This window comes from Euprymna scolopes, chromosome 37, assembly GCF_053919585.1.
Source record: "Euprymna scolopes isolate OS-2025 chromosome 37, ASM5391958v1, whole genome shotgun sequence".
NCBI lineage: Eukaryota > Metazoa > Mollusca > Cephalopoda > Sepiida > Sepiolidae > Euprymna > Euprymna scolopes.
In genome coordinates, this window is record NC_136518.1 from 53865908 (window position 1) to 53889936 (window position 24029).

A 24029-nucleotide genomic window follows, 5' to 3' on the forward strand; every position below is an offset into this window, starting at 1 on the left:
AGGCAAGCGGCAGAGAGTTCCACTGGCGTTCACTTCTAAGAAAGAAGCTTTGCTCATGGAATCTACGTTTGGATTTAGGCATAGATAAAGAGTGGGAAAAATTATTGACAGTAGTTTCAGAAAGACGGGTGGTTCCCGTGAAAGATTGACAAAGGGGGACGACGGATTGGAGCTCAGACGAGCACCCGCCATGGAAATGACGATAAAACAAAGACAGGCTCGCAACGTCTTTTCTGTAGGAGAGAGGTTGCAGGGAAGAGAAAAGGGCATCCCCCACTAAACCACAAAGTCTATTTTGTACTCTGTCAAGGCAGGATAGGCTGTTTTTAGCAGCTCCTGTCCAGATGTGGCAGCAGTACTCCATCCTTGGACGTACTTGGCTTTTATACAGATGGAGAATTGCATCAGTAGTGAGATATCTTCTGTAGCGGTAGAAGGATCCCACCATTTTCCTAGCGTCCCTGGCAACAGATTTGATGTACGTGTTCCATTCATCAGGAGTAAAGGTCAAATCCAGAAGCTTGTCAAAACATGGAGCCTCTCCAAGACGAGATCCATCCATTTCAATTGATGCCAGATGGGTATCAGAACGTTGATGATGTAAAGATAGAAGCTTGGTTTTGAATGCATTAAAAGTGAGCAGCCACCTCTTCCCCCCATTGTACCACGCGCTCAAGATCAGAGGAGAGAGAATTAGAGTTAATTATTTACAGACAGACAGACAGACACACACACACACACACACAGCTACTGTTTTATTTATATATATTTTAACTCCCAATTATTTTTTAATTAGTTTCGCATTTTTTTAAATTAGTTTCGCATTTTTTTTAATTAGTTTCGCATTTTTTTTAATTAGTTTCGCATATTTTTTAATTAGTTTCGCATTTTTTTTAATTAGTTTCGCATTTTTTAAATTAGTTTCGCATTTTTTTTAATTAGTTTCGCATTTTTTTTAATTAGAAATCTAAAGATAAATATGCGGATTATAAAAAAACAAAACATAATTGATTTTAAAGTTTATTGAATTGTGTATCCATCCCCGAACCCCACCCCCCAAAAAAGTAAACACAAAAAATGAATGCATACCTGTTCCTAATAGAAACTTTAATATTTCCCAAATGTAGTATTATTTTCTTTTACATAGAACGTTTACGGTAAGAATAATTGGAGAATGGAAAGGGACATTTCAGTAGCACTCTGGGGGCCTCTTTTATTTTATTCGTTCATCTACCATTGTTTAAATTGGTGTATCATACCTATTTAGGCGTACAATGGACTCTTCCAACTAGTATATAAAATTTAGACTGTAATCCATTAAGGAATTCTAGTAGTACAAACTATATTGGCGACGTTATATTACTATAATATAACGTTCTTAGTGAGACCCATGGAATTCCACAGTTGTATCCTTACCTGTTGTATATTGCTGCCGTGCACGTTCAGCACAATCTCAGACTCCACGATATTATTGTAACACCTTTGTTCAAACTGAAAGAACTTTTTATGTTGTGTACTCTGGTTAATGTAGTTTCAGAATATATTTAGTTATGGGAGTCCCTCTCCAAAACCCTTCGAGGAGTTTGTGACATATTCCGATTCTATGAATATCCGACGCCGATCCAGACCCTACAACATGATCGTACCATCTTTGGATATTCACAATTAATAAACAAACAAAGACTTTAAAACAAACAAACAAACAAAATCACAATTGCACATATTTTCTTTTTGTGTCTTGTGGGAACTAACAACAACAACAACAACAACAACAACAAAAAAACAGATTATACTTCTCTAAAAGCTATGGTTAATGTAGTTTCAAAATACTTCAGGTTATGGGGATCTATCATTTTTATACTATAGAGTAACCGCGTATCAAGGCCTGGAGGCCACTTAAGGATAAGTGTTAACGAGTGTCAAGCGAGGCAACACTGTGATGATCAATGATGGTGGAAATTAGGTAGAAATTAATCATTTAAGAGGACGGTTCAAGAAGAACTTGCTTATGTTGGACTTGAAAATGACCATGTTATAGTTAGCTGGGAAGAAGCTCCGTGGTATTGTATTCCATAGACGAGCAGTTCTGTTGATGGAACTTTCGCTTATTTTTATACACAGATAGAGGATAAGGAAAATTCTTGATAGTGATTGTAACTAGGCAGGTGTTTCCGTGAATACTTTAAAGCGGGGGGGGGGCATCATAGAGTAATGCTTAGTCGAGCACCTACCATGAAAATAACCGTAGATCACAGGTTTGCAACGTCTCTTCTATGAAAAAGACGTAGCAGGGAAGAGAAAAACCATCGCCCACCAGATTTCAAATACGGTTTTGTACTCTGTCGAGGCAGATCTTCTCCAGATGTGGCAATGGTACTCTATTTTTATGACACATTTGACTCATACAGGTAGAGAACTGCATCGGGAGTGGGATACCTTCTGAAGAAGTAGAATAATCCATCCGTTTTTTTTTCATCAACCTTAACAATAGATTTAATGTATGTGTTTTCAAAATTCTTGGCATATTACCATTCTGTAGACGTCTGGTGCAGATGCAGACCACACGATATAATCATACCATCTTTGGACAGAACAAATACTATGCTTCGATCTTAGCCTTTCAAATATGCTGTTGCTTGGATTATAAACAGGTGTGTATAATGATTTATACATGATTTTTATCTAGAAGAAGAAACAACTGCTTAACAACCGTCATTCTCATTAGCACCAATTTTGTAAGTAATTAATTACTGCTGTGGTATCATGCCTTGTCTGGGTCGATTTCTATTAAAAACATTCTTATTCTTACGAACACCCAATGCCAGTTTTTAAAGAATTACTTAATAATATAAGAAGTATGGCGTGGTTTGCTTGAAGCATTGTTTAACGGACGAAACGTGTTTTTTTTTTTACAAGGTGATCACCACTTATCAAGGCCCGGAAGCCACTCAGGGATAAGGGTTATTGCATGTACAAACTGAAGGCTTACAATGCGGGAATATACAGTCATTGTGAGTAGATAAATAAATAATAAATAATTCAATATTTTTTTTATTTACTAGCATTTAAGCCCGGCGTTGCCCGCGGTTTTGGAGGTGTATGTTGAGCAAAAAAAAAAAAAAAAAAATTTTTAAAAAGCGGTCAATTTTTAAAACTTTGACCCCTATTATGACCCCTTAACATTTATTGTCGACTAGCAGAAATTACATGAGCGACGTTGTATTACGGTGATAATACCATTATGGTTCTAATCAACATATGTATTTGTCTTCTTTATTTATTTATTTTTTTACACGGTGGTCACCACTTATCAAGGCCCGGAAGCCACTCAGAGATAAGGGTTATTGCAAGTACAGTACGTTAGTGTGGAGATTTGATGAAGTGTTTACTTAAGGGGGCGGTTCATTAGGAAAATTCGTATGAGGACACACAAGAAAGAATTCTTGCCAATAAGATGCTTACATGCAAAGAAGCTGTCTCACAAACTGAAGAGATTTATGACTTCAATGTAGAAAATTATGGAATAAAATATTTATTTTTAATTCACGTAAATATTTCCAAACTATTATTTGAAAGTTCTAATGATTTTATCTTCATGAATATAGAATGAAAAATTAAAATCTCAAGACTTATTTTATTTGGCTCAACTAAGAACAAATCAATCAAAACAGTCATAAGCTCATAAAATATTAAACAGTTTTGATAGATTGACTTTATTACGCATTCTACTTTTTTTTTTACAGCATCAACGATTAGAACTATTTGAAGTACAAAAGATGAAAATTTCAGTCTTGTTTCAAAAAGACATTGACAGATGGGCAGCCAATGAAATAAAGCTGTGATCATGTACAGAAGGCCGGATATTAACCTCTCGACGTTAAAAAAAAGTGTGTAAAATACTATTTGAGCATATGGATTGACGCAGAACATCCGGTAAAAATAATAAAGATAAAAAGTGTGTATTTCTGACAACTCAAAAGCATATCTACTAAAAAACGGAATTATCTTTCCATGAGCCACATTGGATTTGTTCATGAAATGAGTTAATAGGGATTTAATAGCTACTAGACTGTGTGCCCAGCGTTGCCGGGGTGCTTTCATGTGTGTGTTGAGAAAATGAAAACGTGGTAGTAGGAAGGCAGGATCGAACCCTTACCGCGAAGGAGGAAAAAAACGTGAAAAAAAACGTAACGTCTTTTCTGTTGCGTCTATCGTCAAACCGGAAGTGGCGAAGATTTAAATTAAGGCTAGTCGATCGAAAAGAGAAACTGAATTTCGAAAATATCGGTGAAAAAAGCGACCCCCCTTGTAGAAAAGTGCCCAGTTGATGGTGAAGGAATTAATGTTTTAGTCAATTTTTCGCTATTTGTCGTCCGAAGGGTCGGCCTTCAAAACGATACCAATCTCGTGAAAATCCATCGCATCTGTCGAAAGTTGTAGACATACATACATTCATACATACATTTAAACAAACAGGTGAGATTTATATTATAGATGACCCCCGGCGCCTTTCTGTGTCCAGAACTCCCAGCTATACCCACTCTGTCTGCAATTCAGACATGGCTTTTCAGAGAACCCTCATCATCACTATGTGACACATTGATAACGAGCCCTCTTCGGGGATCTGCAGCTCCATACACTTAAAAGCTTTCTAGCTGACGTTCCTTGCTATCCGAGGTAGACAAGTATAGTTGAAAAGGATGTTAAGAAAAATAGGAAGAATATAGGAACCCTTCGCTTGACTCAGGCTGACAGTTGTTGAAAAAAAAGTGAAGGAAACAAGGTTAAAAAATGTTAGATGAATGTTGCCTGACATTGGCCTCATAAAGGTTAAAATTCAGAACAATCTATCGAAATTTAATTACAATATATGTTCTTGTCTCTCTCTCTTCTCCTTCTGTTTGATTTTCGTCGAGAGAGAGAGAGAGAGAGAGAGAGAGAGAGAGAGAGAGAGAGAGGACATTTGGAATTTGGACGCCCTTAGCGGCGGTCGTAAAAAGTTGAGTTCCGATTTTTATCAGTGACGGACAGGTCGTGCTAGCTCAGTGTCTTGAGTTTTTAAAATGTTATTTCAAATGTGAAAATATATCTTTATAAAAGAATGCATTGTTCGCATATTTTATACAGCGCACATTTTCAGCTGAAGGTCTCAGACAAGATAATTAATTCTCCGGAGAGAATTAATGACGATGGAAACTCTGCCAGTAATGATACCGGGAATTTGAAGAGAAGATCCATCAAGCAAACATAACAGACATCATATCAATGTATTTATTTAAAGAGGATGTATCATGTTTAACACCCGAGGAGCTGATAATCGTGCAAAGATGTAAGGACCCTTCCAGAGACGTTTCCACTACACGTAAAAATTAAGTCACTCTCCCCTGCAAGCGATAGTGATACAACCGCCCTTTAACTCACCACCTGTATCTGAAGGATCATTAAGTATAAATTTTTGTTTCTCCACTTTTTTAAAGGCACCCGTTCGTTTTATTTTATTCGCCTACGCAGCATTTATGACTATTATGTGACAACAGAATATTCTTTTCATTCTTTCGACTCTCAAGTATATATCTGACACAGGAAGACACAGCCAATCAACCGAGAACCACATCAGTCTATATAAAAAACATATAAGATATTAACGGATATATACTCAAGAGTCAAAACAATGAAAAGAAGATGCTGTTGTCCCAGCCCTATTTATGACTTTAATGTAAAAATTAAAAACGAAAATATCTTTAATTCACGTAAATATGTTCCAGCTATTATAATAAAAAAAACTATAAAATTGTTTATGCATATGGATAGAAGCAGAACATTTGGTAAAAATCTCTTTCATAAAACCACTATGTCTGTTCATCTGTCCGTCTCCATTTTTTCAAACTGTATCTCCTTCTAGATGGAATGTTGCAGAGCAGCACAAGGCGGCTCAAATGATTACATTTGTTTTTGGATCGTATTTTATAGGTCTTTACCCGGTCAAAATAGTTGTCAGGGGTTTAAAGAGACGCCCAATCGTAAAATACGCTTAAATATGATATTTCAATTTATGCTGATTTATTCTTAACTATTTGAAAGCGTCACCAGTAAAATAAGGAATTATCTTTTCGGGAGCCGATATGAATTTATTCAATGTTATAAAAGGTTAATGTTATGGCCCGGAAGTGTCACTAAGGCAGACACGGACACGAATATGGGTTAAAACAAAGTGTTTGCACTGAGAACAAAACAGAACATGCAGAAAACAACAGTCGTAGTACTTAACGCCCAGACGGCATACATCGAATACACAAACACATACTCCCAATAGAGTTAGGAATAGTTCATATCTTGTGCATGGGTAAATTCACACAACAGTTAAGAAATTCAGAAATAAAATCAGTGGAATTTCACAGCTATGACCTGATGTCCAAAACACTTAGCTGTACTCCCGTAACCAGAGTTTCACAAACTTCAGGACACCATGGAGTTCCTGAGCAGGATAAAGCTTTTTCACCGAGCACTAAATAGATGATTTCTAAAATAAATATGAAACATATTAATTTTAAATTTTAATGTATACGTGTTCATTAGTTGTTCATGTTCGTGATGTTAATATAGTTTCGTGTTTACAACCATTTTTTTTTTGTTTTTGATTAATAAAAAATTGTTGCAGTTTTTGTTAATTTATCATTTATTTATTTTTCATGAACCATCCTGAAAACCTTTACACCTGTAGTTATGTATCATATCTCTTTCCAGTAGGAAAAAAAATCAATAATTAAATGTCATTTATTTTTTCCACATTAAGCATTTGGTCCTCTTTAAGAAAGAGCTTCCGGAGGCCCCCAGCTTCACATGTGCAGGAACAAAAAAAAAAAAAAAAAAAAAAAAAAAAACAACAACAAAAAAAAAACAACGTTACGTTATTTGGGAAACCCTGCCTATAACACCTGATAAACATAATAAATATAAAAAGTAAAAAAAAAAAGAAGAAGAAATTATTTTAAAGCCATTATTTCAATTTTTTTTTCATTTTATTTATATATATATATATATATATAAATGTATTAAAAAACTTTTTGCACATATGGATCGACATAGAATATCCGTTAAAAATAATAAACATGAAAAAGGTGTTTTCGAGCTCTCAAAAACATACTAAAATACGCAATTATCTTTTCGGGCAAGGGGGTAATCTGAATTTTATGAAAGGTCAAACAACCCAGAAATTAAGTAAGGATGGATTTAGTAGTTATGATTCCCAGTGTTTTTATTTGTTCAGAACTGTTGTACCCATTCAAGATGCCATCCGCCAGAGACGTTTATAATCACTGCTCCTCCTCCATAGATTTTTTTGTGATCAAACGATATTTGTAAGGAATGAATTCCTATTTTAGTTACGCAAATACTTTCGAGTTGAGAACAAAACACATAGCCGTCGGATTATATTGTCTTTTTTTCTCCGACGACGAAACGTTGGATCCTGATCTGAAATGGAGCACATACACCAAATGTTGCCAGGATCGCTGGAAACATGGTTGGATCATTCTACTGCTCCAGTAAATATCTCACTGCCGATGCATTCCTCTACCTGTATAAGAGCCAAGTACGTCCTAAAATGGAGTACTGTTGACACATCTGGGCAGGATTTAAAAATCAGCTTCGAAACTTAGTAGACGATTCCTTCTTTTCGTCCTTGCAACATCTTTCCCACAGAAGAGATGTTGCCAGCCTATCTCTATTCTATCGTTATTTTCATGGCAAGTGCGCGCCTGACCTCTAAGCTATGGTTTCTCCTTGCCAAACTTTCATAGAAAGCAGTCGACTAGCTACAACCACTGTCAACAATTTCCCTCATTTTCTATCTATGCCTAAATCTAAACGCAGATTCCATAAACAAAGCAGCTTTACTAGAACTGCACACCTGTGGAACACTGTTCCGCTGGCATGCTTCCTTGCCGATTACAATATTATAACCTTCAAGTCCAATGTAAGCAAGTTCTCGTTCAGTCGTCCTCTTAAATAATCCAAATTCTTTCTAATCTACTTTTTTTAACGACTCGTACACTACCACCTTACATTCATTAATCTTTATCCTCGAGTTGACTTTGTGTCTTGATAAATGGTTACCCCCTTGTAAAAAGCAGCAACATATTTTCTTTTATTCTTTTTTCTCTCCCAACTGACAATAAACTCACATGTGAACGAAGCATCGCTCAAAAACAAGACACATGTCGAACAAAAAATCAGTCTTTTCATTCTGCCGTATCAGACTCCCAGCAGCGCCTAAATTTCGATACTCGCATTATTATCGCATTGGAAGAAGTGCAGGTTCGAGTGCCAGTGTTTCTCTATAGCCAGCAAACGCTAACCATGGGCATTTATAACTATGCATCTCCACATCGTTACCACAGCTCCTTAATTCACCGGTCCTGGATATGACCTTAAACTATATCCAGTGGTGAGGCCACAGCTTGCGGGCTTTGGGGGAGTGTGGGGCCACCCTTTAATTGCCATTGCTCCCAGGTCCACTTTGACTCGGAGTGGTAGTATCTGTTAGAGTCCCAACTATGGGTTAAATAGAATCCGACTTGAAAACAACGAATATATTCTATTAAAAAAATTTTCTTCCAAATCTTTGGATTCGGCATTAAATAACCTGAAAAGGGTTGATATGCCGTAAAAAAAAAAAACAACCAACCAACCAACCAACCAACCTTAATTCACCTACTAAAACTCAAGGAACAATTAATAGAAGTAAAAGTATAGTTTCAGATGCAGACACAAAAATACCAAATCTCTCTGAATAATAAATATATTTCTAGCCTTCTTTTTGCCTAACTTTGTTCTAGTTTATTGTCATTGTCTGTGTAGCATTGTGGCAAATTTAAGAAGGCAATGCAAGTGAATAGAACATAGATGAGTGGTGAAAAGGGTCACATTTATACTTTAAAATGATTACATTCGAATTTATCCTCCTACCCAATCAGATAAAACCGGCTACAAACAAAAAGCAATTTACACGATTTCGGAGTCACTTTTGGCCTTTCTGTTCATCCCTTCTTTTATTGTGTTATTGAATGTATATGTAATTTTCTGGCTTGCATTTTTCAAATGCTTGCTAAAATCATATATGCACCTAACAATTCTTTTGTCGTTCTTCTCAAAATCAACACAAATACGAATTTATCAACATATAAGTTTTATTTATAATTAAGCTTTCTGTCCATCGACAAAGATATATATATATATATATATATATAGAGAGAGAGAGAGAGAGAGAGACGTTAGTTGTAGGTGTTGGTTGGTGTGTTGTACGACGATGGAGAGATTTCAACCACGCTCGACTGCTCTCAGTCTGCTCTCTTCTCTGTTTCCTGTTTTTTTTTAAATGTTATCGACATTCCAGGAAATGTAAATATAAATATATTACAGGCCTCTTTTCTATGTTGCATTGCGCAATTCATAACCTCCAGACATAAAATGTAAACATTTCCTTGTTTTCGTGATAATTGCAATTCCGGCCATTTTTATGGGACACAACAATGTAGATCAAAATCCATCTGGAATGTGCGTGTGAGCATACCTCTGCTTTTATTGGCTTCGCCACGTCTCCATATCCAACACATTGAATCGCTTGACTCTTACTTTTATTCAGGTATTATTTCCCTTGAATCATATTCAAATTATTTCTCATTAAGTATAATAGCCAACGAGCGATATACTCTCTACTTCTGGAAGTAAAAGATATATATATATATATATATATATATATATATATATATATATATATATATATATATATATATATATATATATATGTGAGGAGGGGAATGGGTAAAGGTAAATAAAGAGAGGAGGTGAATATTGTGAATTATTACAACAAAAAAAAATCAGTAAAAATAAACAGAAAAAAAAAGATACGATAAAACAACAACAAAAAATTAAAAAAAAAATGAAAAGAAGTTTTACCTTTCTGGGGCATTGCTGAGGATATTCACCAGATTGACCATGTAATCCAGCGCATGGATTCCTATTGGTTCGTCCATCGTCAGTGTGATGTTGACGGACGAAAATGTTTTCGAAAAATATTCATACCAGTCAAACTGAAATAAAAGACAATATTCCAAATGAAACCTCCGACTCTTCTTCAGGTCCATCTTTTTGAACCCAAAAATCTTTATGACAAACTCAGGAAGCAGAAAAATACCCTAATTGAAACCCTTATTGAAATCCTTATTGAAATCCTTATTGAAATCCTTATAAAAATCCTTATTGAAACTCGGTTGTTCGCGGGTTGATTACTCACCCAGAAGTCCCTGGAACGATGAGCAGTCTGACAAGTTAGAATGATATCCCAAAGGTACCGCCGCAAGTGATTAATGTAATTCTTGTAGAATTGCTCAAATGGATCGTTTTTTTTTTTACTTTAAAGTAAATGGATGCTGTTTACACCTTTTCTTCATCCCTCCCCCTCCTCCTACTTCTCCTCCTCTTCTTTCGCTCGATGAACAATTTTATTTAAAAATAGTCAATCCGATTTGCTCAGTCTGTATCTATCAAAATTTACTCCCAAAGCTAAATCCTTTACTGTAATGCCTTTTCACTAGTTAAACTAGAATGTGATTAATAGGGCTTTGACAGCATCATATTCTTTTTATAGTTAGGACTCTCGGGTATATATCGACACAGTTATTCAACCGAGAACCACATCACTCTATATAAAAGTATATAAGATATAAACGGATACACACTCAAGAGTCAAAACAATGAAAAGAATATGCTGTCGTCCTAGCCCTAGTAATTAATGGCATAATCACGTTGACACACCGATTCCCGCTGGATCACCGAAGTTAAGCAACGTTGAACCTGATCAATACTAAATGGGTGACCATTTGGGACTTTCAGGTCCTGTATGTGCTCTCCGCTTATCTCGGCATTGTTTCCAGTCGTCCGGGTCTTCTCCTTGCCACTGGACTCAAACAGTGCTGATTCAGGAGAGGTGGGGTTGGAGATTGCCCAACCCTTGCCTCATAATTACACGCGCTACTACCCCCCCAAGGGTATCCTTTGTCTTTCAAGACTGAACGGAAGCATTGGATGGAATTAACGATGTTTTTTTTTTGTTTAAGATTCCTAAGCAGAATAGTTTCTGTTGAAGTTTGTGTCCGATGGAACACTATTCCCATTCAATGAGGTCTGCAATGTGATAATCTATACGGAATTTCGAACTAAATACTTTATTTAATGCATCGGTGTTTCCCTTCTATTAGTCACGTTAGAATAGCAGTGTTAACTAACTATTATATAACTAGCTGGATCCGCGGAAATTCCGCTGTTGTATTCGTAATCTGTTGTATGTTGCCGTCGTGCTTTAAAATGTTTCCATTCTATGGACCTTCGGCGCGAACGCAGATCCCACAATAGTATTGTACCACCGTTGTTTAAACAGTGTAAAGGCCTACAATCACGCATCAATAACAAAAGATGAACATGAATATTTGTGTATTATTATATAGACTTGTATCAATCGTGAAAATTTCAGTTGACTCTGATAATGCTGAGCTTAAATATTTTTGTTTTCTGGATGTCTGGGGAGAACGCAGACTCTACGATATTATTCAAGTCAGTTTTTCCCACATTTCTTCAAGCGCGAGGTGTCAGAACATCATATGAGGCATATCATCATATATTTCCCGAAAACCTCTGGCTCCCTCTATCATGCTAGAAAACTGCTCACACCTGAGAGTATGCTGTAACTCTACAAAGCCATCATTCGCCCATGTATGGAGTATCGTTGCCACATCTGGGCTGGTGCATCTACCACTAGCCCCACCCTCTTTAATATGGTTCAGAAAAGAGTCTCCAATCTAATATATCCCACTTTGTCAACTAAGCTCCAACCCCTGTCCCATCACCGAAATCTTGCATCCCTGTGCCTGTTTTACAAATATTTTAATGGAATGTGCTCTGATGAACTCGTTGCACTTGTGCCCCCTCGACATACATATCCCAACAAACCCGCTTAGCAACAAAATCACACCCCTTGACTGTCGAGGTCCCTAAATGCCAAAAAGTTTTCTAATTTAATAGCTTTTTCCCTGGACCAGCTAGACTTTGGAATTTCCTACCTGCTTCCCTTACTGTACTGACATGCAGAAGTTCAAATGCAACATCAACCAATGGCTTAATCTTGTCCCAATGTATCTGGTTTGTAATGTAAATTTTTTTTTTATATATTTGGAATCAAGTCTCCCCTTACTGTGATGCTCTTGTTAGGTTGAGGATAAAGTTCTTTCAGAATTTTTAATTTTGATTTCAAATAATGTATTTCTAAATAAGTTTTCGTTATAATAACTTTACTTTATATATCATTTTAAATAGCGTTTTTTGCTTTATCTAATCGTTTAAATTACAATCGTTTTAAAACAATTATATCTCCTTTTCAGGACGTTGGATATAAGATGAAAACAAAGCAAATTCACACAGTTTTCTTATTTCAATTCAAGCTGTTGAAAAAGCTCGTAATAGCAACGCAACTTTTTACCCAGGAACCATTACTGAACGCACAGTAGACCTCAGGCTTTACATCCAAGCCTTTCATTCTTTTAGATGCATATCTTAATGAAGATTGGGAGTGCATCCTATGTAGAAAATTAAACGCGCCCCCAGATACTAACCTGGAAACTTTTACGTTTCGGCGCGGTACATACAGCGCATATACCCGTCCAAATGATCACCCATACCCATCTTGCCGAGCCAAGCCCATTGTTGCTTAACTTCTATAATCTGGCAAGAACCGGTGTGTCAATATATATATATATATATATATATATATATATATATATATATATATATATATATATATATATATATATATGAGAAGGTAAACAGTTGCATTTAGTAGCTACTCATCTATTTCAGCGTCAGATGGTTCAGAGTCGCCTGATGAAGTCTTATTGACTGAAACAGATGGCTGTTTGTAGCGACCACATGTAACTGTTTACCTTTTCATAAATAAAAATATATTTTGCTCTTGTTATCGAGCCCTATCTAACAAACTTGTTGAGTTCATTAGATCCTAATTTTGAATATCTCAAGCCTGGATATATATATATATATATATATATATATATATATATATATATATGTATGTATGTATGTATAGATTATATATATAATATATATATATGTATAGATTATATATAACAATATATAATAATATATAGTTTATATTATATTAATAATATATAATAATATATAGATTATATTATATTATATTATATATAGAGTATAGATTATATAACTCCTATAGTTTAAACGTCCGCTTCGTTCAAATTAGAGGATGTAGTTAACTTTAATTTTCTAAGAATTAAGAAATAGTAAATGAAATTCATTGCTATATGATACTTCAAGTATATATTAAGTTGAGTTTACGATATATTGCAAGTAATAATTGTTAAATATTATTACCAGGAACAAAAACATTGAAAATAAATTAAATCTACTCTTACTTGTTAGGTATTTATTACCTAAGTTATCATCTACAGAAATCATACATTTATGTAAAATACAGTTTTTTTTATTTATCCAATGAATGAGTCATATTGCAATTTCTATTTTCATTGATTGAGCTCCGGGGCGCTGCCATTGTATTCCGTAAGCGATCACGAAAATCTACAATTTCTTGGTTCTGGGGCTTCTTTATGATTATATCTCTTTGGAGTGACATTGTTTGCAAAACATAGTTGTCACTAAAGTAAGGATTTTTTTCTAGAAATTTTATAACCGTCTCCATAGACTTTTCTGTATCATCCAATGATATTGCTTCATCAGAGTGTTCTTGGTTATTTACCTTAGGGTCAAGAGAATGGGAGCTGTCGCTATTTTCATCACCATTACTGCCTTCAGGATATTGATCAGTAGTTTCCTCATCTTGTTTCACCCACATTTCAACATTTGCATTAAGTGACTTAAGAACAGCGTGGTTGGTCGGTAACCGTTTGGTTTCAAGAATTTTTTCTAGACCAGGTGTATTCTCTGATTCTTTCAGTTCAGAAGCCTTTGGCGCTAGGCATAATTTACCCCATGCTTTTGTTAATGTGCTTGCTCGAACTTGATTCCATGCACTTGCGAGAGAAAATATGGCATCTTTGATAGTAAAATGGCACTGAAAATCGCTTATACTCACGGTACAATTTATGATATTCATCATCAAATCATTTCTGTAGAAACATTTTAAGTTCCAAATAATCCCTTGATCCATAGGTTCGATGAGAGAAGTCACATTAGGTGGTAAGCAGCACACAAAAATATTCCCGCAAGATGACACTAGTTCTGACTCAGGAGGATGTGCTCTACAATTGTCCAACAGAAGCAAGCACTTTGAATCAGGTTTACCTAATTCAAGAAAACGCCTCTGGACCACTAGCACAAATTCTTTCAAAAAACATTTTAAAAACAATTCATTCATCCATCCATCCATTTCGTGAAGAATAATAGGATACTGGCAGAGGCGAAACTCCTTTCAATGTTCGGGGGACACTTTGATTTGCCTATGACAAGAAGCTTAAGTTTATGAGTTCCAGAAGCATTAGCGCATACCATCACTGTTATTCTTTCTTGATTTAACTTGAATCCTTTTATTTTCTGCTCCTCGGATCCGGCTAATGTTTTTTGTAGGCAAGCACTTCCAATTTACGCCACTTTCATCAGCGTTGTAAACATCCTCTCGTGTTAAACCACAATTGGCAATTATCGTCTTGAATTTGTCACAATAATTTGATGCTGCGTGTGTATCAGCAGACCGTTGTTCGCCTGACATAGTTAATTGTCTTATAAAATGTCTACTCTTAAAGCTCCTAAGCAAGCCTTCACTGAATTTCATATCTTCTGCGATATTCAACTCTTCCTTAAGAGATTTTGCTATAGCAATTAACATGGGCCCAGATATTGCTACACCTTCATTCCGTTTTGCTACAAACTACTCATGCAGTATTCGATCGAATTCAACTTGCTTTGTTCTGCGAAGAGTCCTTCTTTTGACATGTCTTTTATTTGAAGAGAAAGGAGCAGCCTTCAATATTTCTTCCTTTTTCTTTTTGATGTAAAGCAGTGTACTTCTTCCAATCTTATAATCTCTCGATATAACGCTATTTTTAACTCCAGCATCTAATTTTTCTATAATTTTACGTTTTTCGAGTAAAGTCAGTGTCACTTGTTTTCTTTTAGAGTTGCAAACCATTGTGATGGGTTGTTTTACACTATTTTAAATATAGCAATCTGAAAAAAATTACAGTTAGTGTAAATTAATTATCAATAGCTAATCTACATTAATTACATAGTACCAATATTAACATTTCTGCGCAATATCTGACTAAACCATGTAAGCAGTTTTACTGCAACTCCGCATCAAATATGCTAATACAATTTCAATGACGAGACAGTTCAAGTTTAGAGAAAGTCCAGGTTTAGAAGAAGTCCAAATGAGAGGAAGTTCAAATAAGAGAAAGTCCAACTTTAGAGGAAGTTCGAATTAAAGGAGTTATATATATATATATATATATATATATATATATATATATATATATATATATAATAATAATAATAATAATTTAAAGAATAATGAACCTGGCCAATACCAGGTGGGGGACGATTTGGAAAAGCTGGGCGCTTTATGCACCGTGCCGAGACGTAGAACTATATATATATATATATATATATATATATATATATATATATATATATATATATATATATATATATATATATATATGTATACACTAGCAGGACGCTCGGCGTTGCCCGGTCGTACAGTACGCTTAACCATGATATTTTAATTTATCCAGATTGCGTATGTATTATTAAATAATCAATCCTCTATTGAACATTAAATATTACGAGGAATAATTTGTCCGGCGGACTAATTCGCAAAATAAATAAATAGATAAAAAAAAAATGGAAAAGTCACTTTTGATTAATGTTTAGTTTTAAAATATGCAAAGGAAAAAATGATTTCCGGCGATTTTAAAAGATACCTCTTCTTTTATCGCAAATTGAACTTATTAATAAGAAAAAATAAAATAAAATGGTGAGTTACACCGGGCTTACACATGGGAATCATTCGATCCGTAGTCGAATGCTCTACTACTGAGCTATACCTCCAGATATCCGTTATTCTTTTTTCTTAAGAAGAAATTATTTGCTAAAATATTATTATCTCCCTTGCCGGTACAACATATATAAATTCCCCCGTAAAAATTCTTTTTTATCTATAAGAAAAAAAACTATTTTAGGATCGGATTTTTTCGATTTTAGATACTTATAGGAATAATTTCTGTACAGAACATATCTAAAAACACTGCCAGACATATAAATGAGTTTTTTGTTAAATTTGCAAAGGATAAACTAAGCCGGTTGGAAATCTATAAGAAAAGAATGCACACACACAGTGACTTTTATATAATAGTAGAAATATATATATATATATATTCCCCCTCTCTCTATATATATACTTTTAGAATATGTTTGAAATGGGAATATATATATATATATATATATATATATATATATATATATATATATATATATATATATATATATATATATATATATATATCGAATAGTAATAAGAATTAAAACACCAAGCAAAAAAGAACATTAAAATAAACACGCATAAATATAAAAATACAATTATATAAAATTATATGATAATTGAGAAGAAAATAAAACGAAACTACATGTTAAAACGAAAAACTCTTCACATAACACTAAAAGATAGAGGAAGTGAGAAGACATGGCTTTGGAAATCTTTTTACCCAAATACGATGTTACGCATGTTAAAAATATCCCTTTTGTTGTAAAAATCTAATGGATAAACATCTGAAGAAGTTGATGGGGACAGGATATTTTTATGGAAACATAAATCGTAAAATTGCCTACTCATCAATGAAACAGCTGTAATGGAAAAATCCAGGAAATAAACGAAGGTTATAAAAAGAAAACGCAAGTCTTTGAATTTTCAACAAAATTTTACACTATATATATATATATATATATATATATATATATATATATATATATATATATATATATATACATATATATATATACATATATATATATATATATATATATATATATATATATATATATATATATATATATATATATATAAAAACAAAACATATTTTGTTATATGAGTTCTATCTCCAAATCTCCTGTAGGATTTCGTGAGATATTTTTATTCTAAACAAGTAGGCGCAATCGGTAGATGCTGAGAGATTATTGCACTATCCTAGACAGAACAGATACTACACTTTGACTTTATCCTGAAGACCAGGAAAGTGTAGCTTAGTCTGAGTATCGGGTCTGTGACAACAGCGGCATAAAATAAAATTTGCCGAGTATCTATTCGTTGATATCTAATACCTATTGTTCAAATTTCAGAAAAAAATTAAACCCTGAGGTATCAGAAACTATAAATTAATTTAATGAACCTACGCGAATCTTCTAGGCTAAAAACCTGACTTGTAAGTACAAACCTCTACACTGTTATTGTCTGATGATGCATGGTTGAATAATATCGGATATGATGTCTACTAAGAATGGCGAAAGACAATGGAGTTCGTTACGTCAAACTGTGACATATTAACAATTTTGTGAAATTCCTTCCAAAAGAACACAAAGGAGTAGACACTAATTTCAAACTTGGAACATTTTTTTTTGTTGTCATTCTTCTGCTACTCGACATGCAGCACAAGATTATCAGAAAATGTCTGGTCACGATCAATTCGAAAAACTTATTTCAAGTTTGCTTTCATTAAAACTGTTTTTCAAATGTTGAAATTCTTTATTCGTGTATTTTGGATTCTTCTGACTACTGTTCTCATCTTGCGTGCTATTTTTCACAACGTTTCGGCTGATGTAACCATAGACCTTCTTCAGGTGTATCTAGTATCACCTACTAAGAAGACCTAGGTAGAATCTAATACAATATAGGAACCACTAAGTATAAATAATAGATAAAGCCGCGATAAGCGGGAAAAAATAAAGTTGCTAATATCGCTAACAAACGCCAACGACAAATCTTAAATTTCAAAGTGATAAAAAAGTCGTGCATTCGAGTGGTGATCTATCGTGGCACGTTTGTACAGTATCAGACTGTGGATACTGGTGTCATGAGTTCGATCCTAACCTGTGCTGAAGGTGGCTTAAAGTTAGAAACATGCATGTTAATAGGTATACTTTTATTTAGGTAATAATAATTAACATAAATAAATGATTAACATAAAAAATATGGCGATTCATCTATAATATAAATCTCACTCGTCAGTTTAAATGTATGTATGTATGTATGTTTGTATGTCTGAAAAGAGAAATACACCCCTGCCAAAATCCTTCTCAGATGCAATTTCTTGTGGAATGTTGCACTGACATTCTTGGAATGATAGAGGCTGGTTCAGGTTCTCTGAATAAAGTAGTGACTTGTGACGAGAGTTGGGTCTGAGAGCAAACGTTAGAGTGCCCAGTGGAAGCACCCATTCTCCCCCAGGCACAAGAAGCACAAAGATGGGCAGATCATAAGAGAAGGCAATGGCCATTCCTTTCTTTGACTTCCAGGGCCTCACTCATGCTGAATGGGTTTCTCAGCGTCAAACTGTCAATAAGGAATATTGCCTTACTGTTCTGAAAGGTTCAGGGAGAAAATAAGGAAGAAAAGGCAACAACAGCGGAGGCGTGGCCAGTGGTGGTTCCACCAGGAAAACGCCCCATGCCACAATTCAACGCTGGTGACCACCTGGATGGCCAAAACGGGGGAATGAAAGTAGTACAACACCCACCCTAAAGCCCTGACCTAGCCCCATGTGAATTTTTCCTGTTCCCACGCATGAAAGACAGCCAAAGTGAAATCAGATGAAATTGTCTGTGTGTGTGTCTGTGTGTGTACATTTCCCTACCAAACTACTCTGTCAATTTTCAGTCTACAGACTCGAAATTTGAGATAAGAGGTATTGAGAGTTGAGAAACTATTTTTAATCAGTTTTCGGTCAGAAATTTGGCTGTTAAGAGGTCAACGGTCAACGATTTGACTTTGGAAAACTCTACCAAACTCCTCCGCCAATTTTGGGTCTAAACACTTGAAATTTTAGATGTATGGTTACTTGGACATGGATCGAATTTTTAATGTGATTTGAGCCTTATACACTAAATGTTAAGGGGTCAAAATGAGAGTCAAAGTTAAATTTGACCTCTGTGGTCTCTACCAAATTACTCAGCCAATTTTTGATCTTACCATTTGAAATTTTACTCGAAGTGTATTCAGGCACAGAGTAAGCTTTTTAATCAGTTGTTGTCTGAAAAATTGGCTGCCAAGAGGTAAAAGTTAAAAAGTTTTGACCTTTGCGGTCTCTAGCAAACTATTCAGCCAATTTTGGGTCTAAACATTTGAAATTTTACATAAAGGGTATTAAGACATGCAACAACCTCTTAAATCAGTTTTTGGTTCAAAATATGGCTCCCAAAAGGTCAAAGTTGAAAGAGTTGACCTTTGCAGACTCTACTTAACTCCTCCGTCAATTTTGGGTCTCATCACTTGAAATTTTAGATGTAAGTTACCTGGAAATAATGAAACTTTATATATATATATATATATATATATATATATATATATATATATATATATATATATATATATATGTGTGTGTGTGTGTGTGTGTGTGTTTGTCAGCATTTTTCCAAAGAGATTTTACAGGGTGGAACGATAAAAGTGTCCCTCTAAAGAAAACAACAGTCCAGTTTTATTTAAAAATTTTTATTGAAAAAATCAATTCAGGTTACTTGATTATGTAGTAGAACTGTCATCTATTCAATGTAGCTGCCTTTAGCCTCTATCACCACCTCGATACGGGTCCAGAACTGGGAGCATGCCTTTTCTACAAGCGCCAGCTGGAGTTCGGTGAATACTCGGCAGATGGCGGCAATCAGACTGGCTTTTGTGTTGTGAGAGGTCATGTTGGTGATGTTCTCGACGTATGACTAAACAAAGTAATCTAGCGGATTCAGGTTGGTGGGGGGGGGGGAGAACGGGGTGCCAGTGAGAAAGGGTACAAAGTCGTAGCACTCCTTCTGAAATCAAGCCTTCTGAAGCCAGGCCTGAATCCTACTGCCACACATAGGGTTTGCTAACGGCTATCTGATTGCACCCGGGAATCCCTACACTCTTCAGTACATCCAGGTACACTTTGGTGTTGACTTTAAAGCCGATTTCGAAGATGTGAGGTGGCATAATGTGGCACTCACTTCGTGATCGGAAACTTTGCTTTTATCACCTTGGGCAAGTCCTCAAGCGTTAAACCGTCCGGAATAGTATTTTGAGTGTGTTAGCAATGGTTCTGCTGTCATAACTTGGATCGATAGAGAGCATGAGATGTACAGCGGCACATCTCCGATTTCGCTCATTGAACATTGTGTCACTTTCAGACATCTATAAGGCTCTTACCGCTCTTGTGATTTGTACACAAATAGCCAACTAGTAGATAGTCTGCGACGGAAAAAGAAAACCGGTTTTCATCAACCGGAAAAGGAATCATGTCGTTTTTTCTAGGGTGACAATTTTATCGTTCTACTTCATAGTTTCTTTGTGAACTGGAAATATTTCTGAAGACTAAGACTCCAAGAGGCACCAACGATAATGTCTGGATGAGTGGATGTTGCCTGAGCGATGATAAGGTGTGGGTCTGATCAATTTTAAGGAAATCAAATAAAAAAAGAGATTTTTTTTTTTTTTACTTACGTCAGGTATTTTTTTCATAAGTTCACCCAAGGTCATCTTCTTGTATACTTTTTCAATATCTCTTCTTGCTTCGCGAGGAACTGAAATCTTTGGTAAAAAAAAGAGAGAAAAAAGCACAAAATTATTAACCTAATTTTATAAGATGAATTTTTCATTAAAAGAATTCCTCCTACAACATTTTATTGTTAAGGATGAAATAATTATTGAAAGAAAATATTAAAAAATATTCTTTAATTATGAAATTACCAAAGTTATCCGAGCAAACCGGGTTATAACGTCGTGATAGCACATTGCAAAGTCCAATGTAAACAAGTTCTTGATGAACCGCCTAAGTAATCCAATTTACAAAATTTCCACTACTTATGTTTACTACGCTATAATCACATTAACTAATATGTACCCATAAACCCTTATCCTTCAGTGGCCTCCGGGCCTTGACAAGTGGTGATTCCTATGTAAAAAATAAAACTATGTCAAAATATTTTAGAAATTTCTCTTCCAAACTTTAGTCTCTTATAAGATCGGGCATTCTTGAGGTACAAACTTCATCAGGCATATACAGAAAATCGACTCGTTTAACAAACAAACACCGAAAATCTTTTAAAGCTATGACAATCGCGGACACCAACACTGTTCGCTGTGCTTTTTATTAACTTCTCTTCTTATTCTTGCCATGTCGTCTTGGCGATCACTCAAAGCGCAACTCACAAGAAAAATTACAAACACTGACAAATTCTAGGGATATAATTTGTACTATGAGTGTGTGTGGACCCGTATGTGTGATACCATCACCGAAAAGAACTCTTCAAACGCTAGCATCCACATTTGGCCCAGGATTTTTATCCTCGGCCCCTACAAAATCAACCATTCCTTTAATGACCGGATCCCTGTTGATTATGGTGTAATGTTGTTCCTGTGCAGTTCTAGGAGGTACATTCTCCTAGGATTTACCTTCTCTCTTTGAGTTTAAGGGTTATTTTATTGCCAATCGTCCGAGGCGTCCTTTCCGGGGAATGACGACGGGTCTGTCCAGGCACCTTTTGTAGGTCAGCGTCAGTCCTCGGAGGTGGGGGAGGTACGCTAACTTCTCAATTTCTATTTTCCGACCCTGGTGTCACAGTTCTTGCAGGGGGAGAGAACCAATTACCTCCACGTCTGAGTTTATTCTCAATGTATAAGTTAAGACCCAAATTGAGATAATCTGACTGTTGAGGACATCAATATGGTTCAATTAAAGTCAGCGCATCTCGGGTCTTCTAAAGTTCCGAATTGCAAACTGTCGTTAACTGTCGAAATGGAAAAATAGTTGGCAAAAATTTAATCGGAGATCATATGTCCGGTATTTTGTTTTAGCCACCGCCACACGTGATTAAAAAATGGCTAGTTTCCCACTTGTTCTATCAGATACGCCCAGTTGACTATTCGAAAGCTGACCACCAACCGTGAAGCGTCTTCCTGTCTCGGCACCTCTATCGTTTTTTTAGTTTTTACTCATTTCATCTTTATACTTATGCTCTGATAATGAATCTTTTCCTTCCATCATCGAGAGTCTTGGCATCCATAGTATCACAATCTAACCAGAACATAATAAAACAGAAGCGAAAAAATAATACCATAACACGCAATATTCCCACATATCAATGTGTAAAAAAACAAAACAAACTAATGGATTCTAGCATAGCAGCAGTAGCATGTGTTGCCACGTCACATTCCCTTCTCTTCTGATTGGCTTTGTGCATACTCACGTATCGAAGTAAATTTCCATCAAATTTGTTCCCAGGCCGAGCTTCCTTGGAAGTATACATTGGGGTCAGATACTGTTCCTGATTTAGTCAAAACACTTTTCATACTACTCTCTCTAAAACAATTCTTTTCTTCGCAAAACAATATTATTATTAAATATTATTATCAATCCCAAATCCGCCAACTGAAGCTACCTTTCCTCGGTTTGGTTGCATCATCGACCATGTCGATGATAAATCAAGTCAGAAAGGCAACCGACTATCGGCCGGGATTGTCCACATAATTAAAGCTTTCATTTAACTCTATTATAAACGTTATTAATGTAAAATTCGACCACCACTTGTAATCTTGTACTTAACGAATAAATGCAAGCAACGAAGAGGGGTTTACGCAGAGTAGATAATCCTGATGCACGATCTTTGGGAGTGCCTGTGCTTAACAAACAGCAACTGTCAAATTAGAACATAATAAAACAAAGGTAGAAAAATCACACAATTATGATGCGTTGTAATTGGTATACCATTAGCATAAAACATTACAAGTCAAAGCGTTTATGATAGTACTCTGCGACATGAGGTAAACATTCAACACATAAACTTGTTTTACCAGATTTCAAAGTCAGAACAATTAACAATTAAAGTTGAATCAGACTTTGCTTCTAGCCAATTTTTATTCCGTACTAGCAGGAAAACCCCGACGTTGCTCGGGATTGAATGGTGATTAACTCATATTTCACACTTTCACATATTTCTTTCTGATAGGTTCATAAGAGTAGTAGTTGAGGGACAAAAATCAGAAGCCCACAGTATTAATGCCGGTGTCCCTCAGGGGTCCATCCTGGGCCCAACTCTTTTCCTGATCTACATTAATGATCTTCCAAATCACATCCTTACATCATTTGTAGACATTTATGCTGACGACACTACCATTTATGGTAGCACATCTAAGACAGTAAGCGACCAAGTTCTCTCCAATTCTCTCTCCTCTGATCTTGAGCATGTAGTACAATGGGGGAAGGAGTGGCTGGTTACTTTTAATGCATCTAAAACCAAGCTTCTCTCTTTACATCATCAACATTCTGATCCCCATCTGGCATCAATTGAAATGAATGGCTCTCGTCTTCAGGAGGCCTCAAGTTTTGACAAGCTTCTGGGCTTGACCATTACTCCTGATCTTAAATGGAACACGTACATCAAATCTGTTGCCAAGGCCGCTAGAAAAATGGTGGGATCTTTCTATCGATCCAGTAGATATCTCACTGCTGATGCAATTCTCTATCTATATAAGAGCCAGGTACGTCCAAGGATGGAATACTGTTGCCACATCTGGGCAGGAGCTGCTAGAAAGGACTTGTCCTGCCTTGATAGAGTTCAAAATAGACTTCGTAGCCTCGTAGGAGATGTCCTTTTCTCTTCCTTGCAACCTCTATCTCACAGAAGAGATGTTGCGAGTTTGTCTCTGATGTATCGTTATTTTCATGGAAAGTGTTCGACTGAGCTTCAATCTA

At 35.6% G+C, this 24029-nt stretch overlaps 1 protein-coding gene across 1 annotated transcript in view; it reads right to left on the reverse strand.

The window, feature by feature from the left end:
- The window catches only part of LOC145261199 (neprilysin-1-like), a 1350287-nt gene that overhangs the window by 160154 nt on the left and 1166104 nt on the right, over positions 1-24029 (reverse strand). Inside the window, exons 8-9 of the mRNA XM_080119525.1 lie at positions 20780-20866; positions 9958-10091 (exon numbers count right to left, since the gene is read on the reverse strand). Of these exons, the coding sequence (XP_079975651.1) occupies positions 9958-10091; positions 20780-20866 (221 nt within the window). The remainder of the gene's footprint in view (positions 1-9957; positions 10092-20779; positions 20867-24029) is intronic.